Here is a 12,718-nt window from a genome sequence, read left to right as displayed (position 1 = left end):
GTATTGGAAACATGAAGCAATAATCCATTATGAAGAAAAATCAACTGGTGACACAGAGCATAAAAAATAAATAAAATAAAGATCAAGAGTAGAATGGATAAAAATGAACCAGCTAATTGGAATATCAAAACAAGGTATCTGTAAAAAAAGATAGACACAAATAAATATGAAAATGCTAAGTGATATGGGTCAAAAGTCATAAAATTGGAATTTTAGAAGGAAAGGAAAAAATATAGGGGAGGAAAAATCTGAAGAAATGATTTTGAGAATTTCCTAAAAAGTAAAAAAATAAAATAAAATAAAATAAAAAATAAAGACCAAAGGACTCAATTTTTAAAAGACTTACAAAGATGCCAAAAAATAAATGGTAAGAATCCTCAGCAGGAAACATTGTAGTGAAATGTATGACCACTAAGAATAAATACCGAACTCTCAAAGCTTTTAAAAAGTAAAAGCCCATTACATATAAGAGGGGAAAATCATATTAACATTGAACTTCTCAACAGTAACCCTGGAGACATAAAGTGATATTTTCAAGGAGCTGAAGGGGAAAAAAAGAAAACATCCAACATGTAATTTTCTACATACCAACTAATTTTTTTACGCCCAAAAGTAGAACAGAAATATTTAACAAAAACCCTCTGAAGACATAATTGGATTAAGGATTCCAATTAGAAAAATACCTTCCCGGGAAAATGCTATTTGATAAAGGAAATGAGAAGCAAAAGAGAAAATTTTATTCTTGTTTAAATAAACCAGGACTAAACAATAGAGTGAGAGAAAGTTGATCCATAACAGTCCAGGAAAAGAAAAAGAAAAAGAAAGTGTCCTGTTTGGAGGAAATATAAATATATTGATGAATTTAAGAAATTGTTAGGAAAAGACAAACATATTGAATCTAACTTCATGAAACTTTTTTACCATTGATTCCCAAACCCAATAAGAATAAGAAAGTTACAGATTGATTTCACTTGGGAACATAGATGTGAAAAATTCTGAATAAAATAATGTCTAATCAACTCCAGCAGTGAATTTCGAAAATCTGTTAGAATGAACCCTTTTCTCTCTTTTTAAGAGAACTTTTTTTTTTAATTGGACAGGCTCTTTGGGGACCCATCCCTAGCTAGCACAGAGTAGAAACTTGAACCCATGTTCCATCCCTTTCCTTTTCCTGTTCTAAAATCATAGAGATATCACCTATTCTGAGCCTTGAGCCTTATTGGTAATAATACTAGAGACCAAAGGTGAAATGACCTCTCCCAGTCATTTGGCTAATCCTTAGAGGCTTCTTTAGAGGCTTCCAGGTCAGGACTCTTTCATTGTTCTTACTCAGCCTTCCTGCTAATCCTAATTCCTCCTGTGGCTTCACTAAGTAACGTCCTAACGTAGCACTCTATTCTTTTCATTTATTTATTTATTCAAAAACTGTCCTGGTGATCAGCAAAAGCCATCTATGTGCTGAAGGAATGAAAATGACCAGAAAACCATCCTTGCCATCAATGAGTCAACAAGAATTTTTGGAGTCCCTAATGTATTTGTGGAATTATACTACAAATTAGGGAGACGATGAAACATAAACATGACTTTTAATTGAATGAATTTGTAGTCTAGTGGAACAAACAGAATCGACTCTGCAGTTCCTTGTATCAGCTGCTTGTTTAAGAGCCAAATGACAGCCACGTGCACTTGGACTCAAGGAACAGTTCCCCGCTGGGCTGGCTGGGCAATGTTTGCCGGAGGAGGCTGGACTCGGGGTATTTCTACTTTGTGCCATTGTGGGGCTGTGTGGGCGGCCTTACCATTGTCCCAACCTGCCTGGACCCAACCGAGTTAAAACATTGAGGAATAGGCTTGGATGGCAAGAAGAATCCTTGCCGGGTGGACTTGAGCAACGACCATGGTGACGCGGGGAGCACCTGTGGCACTCAGCTGGGAGCCTCATTCCACCCTAGACCTCTAGGAGACAGGGTTGAGGGTCAGGATCTTTAAAAAAGGCATCAAAGTTGTTTGTTTTCAACTTATTTTTTTAAAAGGATAATTCAGGGGCACTTGGGTGGTTCAGTGGTTGAGCATCTTGCCTTCGGCTCAGGTCGTGATCCTGGAGTCCTGGGATCGAGTCCCACATCAGGCTCCCCTCAGGGAGCCTGCTTCTCCCTCCGCCTATGTCTCTCCCTTTTTCTGTGTGTCTCTCATGAATAAATAAATAAAATTTTAAAAATAAATAAAGGACAATTCAGTCACCTTACTGTGCAATGTACAGGAGGTACAGAACATCTAAAACATTCCCTGGTGATGGTTGCAGGTCCACCACGGGATCCAGACAGCCAGCTCTCAGCTGTAATCTGTTTCAATCCAGGAGCCAAGATCAAGAGCCTGATGATCATGGAGACAAAAAGATTTGCTAACGGCTAGAGACCTCTGTAAGCATGCGGCCTGTCGTGTGCCAGGTTGCAGTGTGAATATGTGTCCCATTCCTGGTTGTCTAATACGTCAAAGACAGAGGATTTAAGAAAATGTCTGAATCCAGGCAGACAGACCAGGCCAGAGTTTTCTACTTTTCCCAGCACCCCTCCCACCAGCAACAGTGATTGAAGCTGGGTCGTATGTCAGAGGAAATGCAAAGGTCAAGCTTCATAAAGCCAATTTTTTTTATTCGCAGGCATGCTATCACTTTAGTTATCATTTATAGAAAGCTTTCCTGACATCACAGGTTGCAGCACTATTGTTGATAATAAATGTAATTGCCGACACCTCAAACTGCTGATTTCATCAATCGTTAAAATTAAAATAACTCGGGGCACCTGGATGGCTCAGTGGTTGAGCATCTGCCTTTGGCTCAGGTCGTGATCCCGGGATCTTGGGATCGAGTCCCACATTGGGCTCCCTGCATGGAGCCTGCTTCTCCCTCTGCCGGCGTCTCTGCCTCTCTCTGTGTCTCTCGTGAATAAATAAATAAAATCTTTTTAAAAAACAAAGTAACTCTGTTGACTATGAATCCTTCACTGCTATGGTAACACGAAGCACAAAGTAACTTCAGGTAGCATTGTTGGCAGAAAGGAGCACATGGTCCTTACAGACTGTTTTGGGTGCTCAGTTCCCTTGGACATCCTGAAAGCTAAATGTCCCCATTTAAACAGATGACAGTCAGCTTCTTGAGTGATGCAGATTCAAGGCCATGTGTCAGGCAAGCTCGGTAATGCCCCCACGTCATGCGGACGATGAGTAAGTTTAAGATGACTGTCTCCCCCGAGTGAGGGATAAGTGTGGCTATTTCTCCACACTCTCATCAGCATTATCACTTAAAAAATATGTTTGTGATGTTCTGAAAGACGTCATCCGTGTTTTAGGGAATAAGTGGAACTTAGCATATTTTCTGAGCAGCTGCCAAGGAGTTTTATGACTGCTGGGTCCTAACCCCAAATCCTGACATTTTTCATCACAAAGAGCATATTAAATCCATGAGCTGTTCATGCTTGTTACTGACTCTGACGTACACAGGGTTGGTAAAACAGAAGAGTCAACTGGTTAAAAAAATAAATAAAAAGGCAAAATATGAGACCAGAGCAGAAATGATTACTTCCAGAATTCAACTTGAATGTCTTAGGCCAAAGAACTAAAGCAAAATGTGGCTAATTTGTCATTCAGCAAAAATCAAAGATCTGATGTGGCTATAAGCCTGTTATATACTCACAAAATAAATATGTCAACTTTTATGGCCCTGGGTGGAGAATGTAAAGCTGTATTGAAGGGCAAGGATAAATCTCACTATGGTCCGATTGGGTTTGGAGTGATTACTGCCCTGCTGACCTTTAGTTTAATGAAACAGATATTGAATGGCCTTCTGTCGGATAAAATTAAAGATCCATGCTGGTTCCGCATTCTTGGATCAATAATTCTTTGGGAGGCCTCTGCATCAGTCTTATGATGGAATGAGTTTGGCTCACAGAAGTTACAAAATGAGGAAGTCTGCCTGAGAAGAAGTCCTGCTTCAAAACAACTGAAGGAAAAAACAAAGTGAGAAGGGAATTTCACTTGAAAGGATATTTATTGAGCACCTACTAAGTGTCAGGAACTCTATATAATCCATCTCCTCTAATGCATATAACAATCCTGCAAGGTGAGTACTTACATCATTTTCCAGATAAGAAAAGTGAGAATCAGAGAATGTGAAGGACTGCCCAAGCTCTCACAGTTAGTTATGGGGAAACTAGAATTTGAACTGAATATTATGATTCCAGAGTTTTGTGGATTCCATTACACTACACTGCCTTCCACATCCTAGACACATGGCTGGGCTCTGGGGGCTGTAGAGGTGGAGACTCGGATCCCCCCTGGGCTCACCCAACATTTAATCTGGTGAAGAGCTCACTTGTTTATAATTCAGGAAAGCACAAATATGTACGATTTTCTGGACCCAGCTCAGAAAACATGTTTAATTCCTCCCTGAATTCAGAAGGGAGGAATATAGAAATAACCAATATAGCGTATATAGTAATAACATATATTATAACACTATAAATCATATATATAGTATATAGAGAAATAACCAATACTTAAGATATCTTGTTTTACATGCAGTTTAACATATGATTCTTTTTTAAAAAAGATTTTATTTATTTATTCATGAGAGACAGAGAGAGAGAGGCAGAGACTCATCCCTTAACATATGATTCTTGATCAGAATTATTCCTGCAAAACTATATAAATGTTACATAAATTTTTCCTTTTCTTTGGAATTGTTTAATTAGGGCCAGAATTAGGCTAAGCTGAGTGAGGATCTCTGCTTGGGCAGGAAATTTAATTTTGAGAAGAAAACTAGTCTGTAATACATCCACCCCTATGTGGCAAAAGAAGGAAGTCTAGAGAAACTAGGTCTTCGGCAGTGTTGTATTCCTTAATCCATGGTAGTTAGTGGATATTCTTAATTATATTTAATTAACACATTAGCCAAGATTTACTGAGCACTTGCTATATGTCAAGCCTTATGCTACCCTCAGCCTTTTGTAAGAACACAGGTTCCCAGGGCACCTGGGTGGCTCAGTGGTTGAGTGTCTGCCTTTGGGTCAGGGCGTGATCCTGGAGTCCTGGGATCAAGTCCCGCATCAGACTCCCTGCTCAGTAGGGGAACCTGCTTCTCCCTGTGTCTCTGCCACTCTCTCTCTCATGAATAAATAAATAAAATCTTAAAAAAAAAAAAAGACAAAACAGAGACTCCCTCAGCTGACTTGAGTTTATCACTAGGAGAGTCAGCACTGGAGCCCCCTCCCTGTGTAGACCTCCCTGTGTAGACCTGCCTCCTGGCTCTGGATTACCATGCAAGAGCAATGACCTCCCTGTGTAGACCTGCCTCCTGGCTCTGGATTACCATGCAAGAGCAATGACTCTTAGAGTCTGATACCAGCCCAGTGGACAGATTCCAGTCTTTGCTGGTTTGGTAGGACACTAATTTCATTAGTGAGGCTGAGGAGCCTGTATTGAGACAGGGGATTTGGCAGCTGTGGATCGCTGTCAGCTGGCGCTCTCAAGGACCTCTAGTTGCATTCACCTTGTGAAAGAAGTGCAAAAATACCATTTCAGATAAAACACTTTCCGGTCCATTGGAGCAAACTGATGCACTGAATGATCACTTAGCACAGACAACCACTCATTTGCCCTTTATGCTTGACGGGAAGGCGAGAGGATGGCAACAACTGCCCTCAAAAAGTCAGAAGTACTTAAGGCCTGTTGGGGAAAGGCAATAAAATGCCACTGGAGCCTTTGAGATTATTCCCAACCATATTTCAGAATTTTCAAATGAGATCAATCCTAATAGTACAGCCAGGAGACAGGGTGACAAACACCTATCTCAGATTACCTGAGGTTTTAGGTAAGCTGAATCAAATGGAGATACCAGTGGAAATGAGCAAAAAAGTAATTGAGCAACTACCATGACAGAAACCACACAGAGACTTGTACATGTTGGCTGAAACAAAACCCGAACCTACAACTGGTTCATGTTGCAAAAAGAAGGGGAGAAGGAGCTGCTTCCCAAGTATGTCACTTTCCACAATTAGAGTGGAAATACTGGAGAGCCAAACTATCTTTTAGGAGGAAAGGTCTAATTCAATTTGGAAATCTCAGAAAAGCTATGAAAATCAGAAGGCTCTCCTGGGGATAGGATTTTTGATTTACCACCTCACTGATGTGTTTATTTGGATGTTGGCTATGCTCCCAAACATCTATCTGATCTTCCGACAGAAATGACCAGAATACATACTGAGAGGTATTTCTTGTCTGCCATTTGCAAATTATGTCAAGGGCATTGTGGTCTCTAATTGGGAATGATTCAGGATAATGAGCAAATAGTTGAATGGGATTTATTGCAGGTTCCAGAACATGCACCTAGCCTCTGGGAAAGTTGGTATGACACAGGGGCTGGACTCCAAAGGAGCTCAGATTGCTGGCTCTTGTCTTTTTGTTTTCTCCTCTTCTTCCCTTTTCCCCATGCCTCTCTGTGCCAAGTTCCGTTTTGATTTATCTGTTTTAGTTCATCCTTTCTATCATACACCGTTCTCATTTCTCATCATTCTGTTATTTCCTCAATCCTAGCCTTTCAATTGGATTCATCTGATTTTTAAAGTTGGTTTCAAAGTATTCCTTTATAATCTAGTGACCTTTGCATACGTTCCAAAGTCAATCCTTTTTAGTTAGGGCAGCTTCATTCTTTCAACAGACATCGAGCTGATTCAGCACCTGCAGGGAACCAGATGTTTGGCCGGGTCAATACAGTGGTAGCTTCCTGTGTGAATGCTTTTCACCAGCGTGGGCCATCTGAGGGCTCTAGGGTGTGTCTGGCTAGGGATGTATTGTAGAGTCACTTCTGGACTAGTTTATTCCAGTGTTCTTCAGCCCCAGTACATGTTTTTACCAGGCCATCTTTATACCAGGCACTTAAAAAGAGAAAAGAGATCTTTATAATGTGATTATTGAACTAGAAAGAGAAGAAGCAGTAGCCATCCTCCCCTCTATTCTTCCATTAGTGGCCTAATGCAGGACAATTTGCCCCTTGTATTGATGTGGCTGACCATGGATGAGGTCTTAGTGGCTCCTTCCGGACCATGACTCAGTCATATTTATTTCTCCATCCTCCCTCCTTCTCATCACAGAGGCAAAGGGAGTCAGAAGAGTGTGACGGAGTTTCAGGCTGGCATCTAGATCATTTGGTTAGAATATACTTGTAGCTGCCCCAGACTATGACCAGGCTATAGAATTTTCACAATGCTGTCCATTTAAAGCAGGTTTACTCTGTTGAAAGTCACAATCCTCCATTAGTCTCTCCCACTTCTATAGATCTTGTGGGGCATTATGGGCTTAACTCTGTCACCCTAAAAGATAAGTGGAAGCCCTAACTCCCACTACCTCAGAATGGGACCTTATTTGGAAATTGGGTCATTGCAGATGTAATTGGTTAATACGAGGTCATACCAGTGTGGGGTGGGCCCTTGATCCAATATGGCTGGTGTCCCTGTAAGAAGACATGGAGACACATAAAGGGAAAATCCAATGTGACAGTGGTGCAGCTGAAAGCCAAGGTGCTGAGCAACACTGGCCACCATCAGAAGCTAGGAAGAGACAAGGAAGGATTTAACTTTACATATTTTCAGAGGGAGCATGGTTCTGCTGACACCTTGATTTTGGACTTCAAGCCTCCGGCACAGTGGAACAATGAATTTCTGTTTTTTTAAGCACCCTCGCCCCCACCAATTGTGGTACTTTGTTACGTCAGCCCCAGAAAACTAAGACACCATGTGTGCCCAGAACACAGTGTCCTGACTGCTCTCTGTCTTGGTCATTTCTCTGAGTGTGTTTTCAGTGAATAACCTTAAAGGGTGAGGTAATATCTCCATCTGGGACAATGGACAGTCTTGCTTATTGCTTGCTATAAAAATGGTGGATTCCCTAAGCTCAGTACTCCTCAACTGTGAGATGAGTCCACTGCACTCCTCTGAACCATGTTGTGTCACCCCGTGGGACTCTGGGAAAGAAGGAACTGATGCAAACCTGCTGCTACTCATGCCACTTGTTGAGCCATAAATTGTGTGTCTTTTGCCATCCATGAAACAGTAATGAGCTGACTTAGCTCATTACTTAGCTAGTAAGTAAGGTGAAGCCAATCCCACACACAGCAGATTTCTGAAGGGGCTACCACCCAGCCCCCAATGCCTGTCTTCAAGCACCTGCTTCAAGGGCTCCTGTCTTCAAGGAGCTTGGAGATAGGATATACATATAACAAGAGAAATAACCAATAAGACAATAGGAGAGATGTTACTAAGTAGTGTGTGATGAATCATTATAACATTACTTAAGTCTCAAGTACTGTCATATACAATAAAGATGTTCAGTTAGAGAGAAGAGGGTACACGAGCTGGAGTGGAAAAACTCACAGGTGAGCTACAAGTGGAATGATGAAAGTGATTAGTATTTGAACAGTAATATGACCTGGGGGCACAAGGTTCAAAGGAGAGGGCTGTTGCCATCTGCTTCTACAATTCTATAGCTTCTTGACACCTCTCTGATAGCCCTTATACTGTAATCTGTATCTGTATACTGTAATCTGTAGTTTACATCTGCTCCCTCTATTGAGAGCTTTTAAAGGGCAGTGATGTATTTTATTCATTTAACAATATTTGGCATCCATCACATAGTAGGCATGTAATAAATGCTGGGTACGTGACGATGGGTGAGTAAATGGATGCAATAAAGATTGAAAATGCATGATTTAACAGAGCAGATTTAGTGGATGTGACAGGGGGACAGAAGAAGGTAGCCTCGTGCCACACTGAGACAGACCTTGAATGTCAGCCTGGGGGCATTGAATAGAAGGAGACTGGGCTGCCCATGGCAGGAGGTGACATTGGAGTTGTTTTAGGAATATTTATTTAGCAGTAATGTGCACCTGTGAGGGATGAGCCCAGAGGAGGGAAACCAGATAAGGGGATATTCAATAGTCTAGATCTAGGGGTTCTCTAAGATGCCTCACTATCACTTCATTTTTTTAAAAAAAGATTCATGTGATGTGACAAAGAGGATGAGGATTATGGTCCATGTGAGTCAGCAGAGAAAGGGAAACCAGGATCACTGTCATGTCATTTTATTACAGCACCCTAAGGGTGCTGTAGGGTTAAATGGTGATAGGGTTGAATGGTGACAGGGTTAAATGGCTGGCTGGCTTCTCAGGCTCCTATGCTGCCTTGTGATTCCTCAGGCTTCACTCCCCTTCCACAGAGAGCTTGGTGGTGAGTGGTGATCAGATAGCAACTTTGCACGTGGCCATTTAGTGTAGTAGAGAGAAGTGGGTCCTAAGTAGTAGAAACAAACGTTATCAGTTGCTGGGGAACTGGGCTCTCCTCTGCTTAAGCAAGGATGGAGGTGGCACCCGCTAAGTGCCTTCTATGCCAGGGGCTCAGAACATTGCTTGGGTTAGATGGATGACTTGGCTCTACCTCCTGGCCTTCAGATGCATCAGACTTGCCATTCAATAGAAGGTTGAAACTTTTAAAATGTGTGTTGGTTGACTCGATGTGTTGGGTCAGTCAGGCACTCCCAGTGACCACCGCTGAATTCAATGAGAAGTATTCCTCCTTCGAGATCCAGGTCGCTGCACTTATCTTACTTGGCTGGTCAGCCAGCAGACAGCACAGGGATCTCTGTTCTAAGAAGAGAATAGAAACCTCCTCACTGTCTTTCAAACTGCTTATGATAAGAAGCACCAACCTGTATCTGGCCTTTGTGATTGTCTTTGACCATATGTTTTGGAGTTGAAGGAAGGGGTTCTGTACCAGAACTTCCATGCCAGTAAAGGCAACAAGGAGATAGATGCAAGCTCAGTCACCAAGACTTTATCTTGTATCCCAGCTTTGTCATTGTCTTTCAAAACCAATGGCTTATCTAGAGTATTTGACTCCTAAAATTGATAATCCCACAGCCCCCCAACATTTTATTAAGAAAAATATCAAACATGCAGTCGAAAAAATTCTGTAGTGTAAATACATATGTAACCATCTGGATTCCACCATTAATATTTGATAAACTTGCTTTATCATGTATCTCTCCATCTAGAGTGGATCCTTTTTAAACAATCCTTTCTTTTACACACTGCAAATCATTTCAGCAATAATCATGAAATGAAATGAATAATAACTTGAAAAAACAATGAAAATGTTACTCAACATTATGTGTATAGTTATGCAAGTAAAAAATAAACAAGATAAATATTGCACACAAAATATTATGTAAGTAATATACACTTTACAGTTTACACCTTTGTGTGCCTGTTTTAAATTTGTTATGTAAATTAACTCCAAGTGGTCACACAGATTAACAAAAACTAAATAATTGAAGTTCCACATCTTCATCTTTGTCATAGTGCTATTGTTGCTTAAGCTAACTTTCTGTTTAATTGCAAGAATATGTAGCTCCATGGGGTTTGTGGAAATCCAGGATTCTGCACCAACTAAGTTCAAATGATTCCAGACCATTAGAATCTTACTCCTAAAAAAGCATGCGTCACAGAGTCCTTTTGTGTTTGAGACCAAGTGTACAAATGGGAGTTCTCCCAATGAACTTCTACATGACATTCATTATTTATTGAAAGATGAGAATAAAAATGTGCTCATGTGAAGCTTGTATATAAATATTTTTTAAAATTCTTGCAATGATGAGCAGAAATTGGTTCAAAGTTATCCCAGTCAAAGCTTTTTTTCAGGGAGGAGTATTTTTTTGTTTACACATTATTTAGATTTTTAAATTTTTATTTATTTATTTTTAAAATGTTTTATTTATTCATTCACGAGAGACAGAGAGAGAGTGAGAGATAGAGGCAGAGGGAGAAGCAGGCTTTATGCAGGGAGCCTGATGTGGGACTCGATCTCGGGTCTCCAGGATCATGCCCTAGGTGGAAGGTGACGCTAAACCACTGAGCCACCTGGGCTGCCCATTTAGATTTTTTTTTTTTTAAAAAAAAGATTTTATTTATTTATTCATGAGAGACACAGGGAGAGAGGCAGAGACATAGGCAGAGTGAGAATCAGGCTCCGTGCAGGGAGTCTGATGTGAAACTCGATCCCAGAGCCCTAGGATCAAGCCCTGAGCCGAAGGCAGATGCCCAACCGCTGAGTCACCCAGGCATCCCTAGACATTTTTAGAATTGCTGGCATATGGCAATACTAGAAAGCAGACTTTAGTTGGCTTTCTGGTTGTTTTAAAATTCTGTGCATAAACCAGCCTTCCATTATTTGCTAACCCTCCCCACTCATGGTGATGTCAAAGAGAAACAGAGCTGGATGCCCAGCGAAAGGCTCCAAAGACATATTTTATTCAGTACTGTTGCAATGGGGGAAAGAGACTGCAGGATATAACTTAGCCCAACTCCAAAAACAGTAAAGACAGCTGGTGATTTGCAGTCAATGAGCAGAGTAAGGGAGCCCGTGGGTGGAAAATCACTAAGAGAAAACATCAAGGGTTAGGATGATTCTCGCTAAAGACAGGCCTAAGGATTTTATACATCAATGGTGAGGGATGAGGATCTCGATCAGGTGTCAAGGGTGATCAAGATGTCAAGGTGGGGGTAGGGATTCTCACTAAACCGACAACAGGATTCTTGCTACAACCAGTAGGCTGAGGACAGAGCCCAAGGAGGTACCTAGTCAAAAAGAGGGCTCAGGTTTTTCAGGGCTCTTTGCAAGGGTACTTAGCACGAAGTTGTAGCAAAGCAGTCACCGCAGTTGCACCGTTCTGCCTTCAGCTTCAGGATGTTTCCCGTGGCCAGAAACGCTCTAAGTCGTCTCCGAGTTCAAAGCATTCCACAAACAATGGCAAGGCAGAGTCACCAGAAACGGGCACCTGATTTCCATGATAAATATGGTAATGCTGTATTAGCTAGTGGAGCCACTTTCTGTATTGCTGTGTGGGCATATACAGCAACACAAATTGGAATAGAATGGAACCTGTCCCCTGTTGGCAGAGTCACCCCAAAGGAATGGAGGGATCAGTAATCCCAGCTGGTGTAATAATGAATTGTTTCAAAACCAACTCATAATTGATGCCAGGTGAAAGCACTGTGCACCTACTAAAATATGGCATGATTTAAGAAATAAAGTACATTTGAAACCTTCAAAAAAAAAAAAAAAGAGGGCTCAGAGGAGCCTGTCTCAGGGTTGACTCTCAAGCAGAGAGTCTTTGTTAGTGTCCACTGCCCAGGACATGGGGCTTACTTACACTGGTAAAAGGAGTTGTTCTTGAAATAAGGGAAATTATACAGAAAAAAGGGGCAATCTCTCTTTAGATTTAGATTTCCCAATCTTATGATGATGATAAAACCTAAAGCATTATTAGTTGTTTCATCAGTGTTATTAATTAATTGCAAAGCCAGACAGGGAATCAGTACAACATGACATAGTGTGTCTGTCCTGTCTTTACCTGACTAATGTTGGACTGCTTTCAGCAGCCAGTTTCTCACATGCTTTCTTATGAAATGACTCCGGACATGGCATCTTGAGCAGTGCTTCTCTCCTAAAGGGCCATTGATCAGCTTTCCAGGAATGCTTGGTGCTCACAGGAAAGCCTATGTGTGTCACAGGGACGGACGAGCCGTGTAATGTGTGAGCAAGCCCGGCCTTTGCCTCCCCTGTGTGCTAGGGGCAGATGGCCCTCACGATTCCCCAGTTCCCACCCTGGAACC

General features: G+C 41.4%; 1 protein-coding gene across 1 annotated transcript; it reads left to right on the top strand.

The window, feature by feature from the left end:
* The first annotated feature begins 11,705 nt into the window (after positions 1-11,705).
* Positions 11,706-12,147, top strand: LOC129503871 (cytochrome c oxidase subunit 7B, mitochondrial-like). The gene has a single exon (XM_055316333.1). It carries the CDS (start codon positions 11,790-11,792, stop codon positions 12,030-12,032), a length of 243 nt encoding a protein of 80 aa, XP_055172308.1. The 5' UTR covers positions 11,706-11,789; the 3' UTR covers positions 12,033-12,147.
* Positions 12,148-12,718: the final 571 nt, after the last annotated feature.

Source organism: Nyctereutes procyonoides, unplaced genomic scaffold (genome assembly GCF_905146905.1).
Source record: "Nyctereutes procyonoides isolate TBG_1078 unplaced genomic scaffold, NYPRO_anot_genome, whole genome shotgun sequence".
Taxonomy (NCBI): Eukaryota; Metazoa; Chordata; class Mammalia; order Carnivora; family Canidae; genus Nyctereutes; species Nyctereutes procyonoides.
Note: the sequence above shows the minus strand (reverse complement) of the source record. Positions and strands in the feature narration are given on the sequence as shown.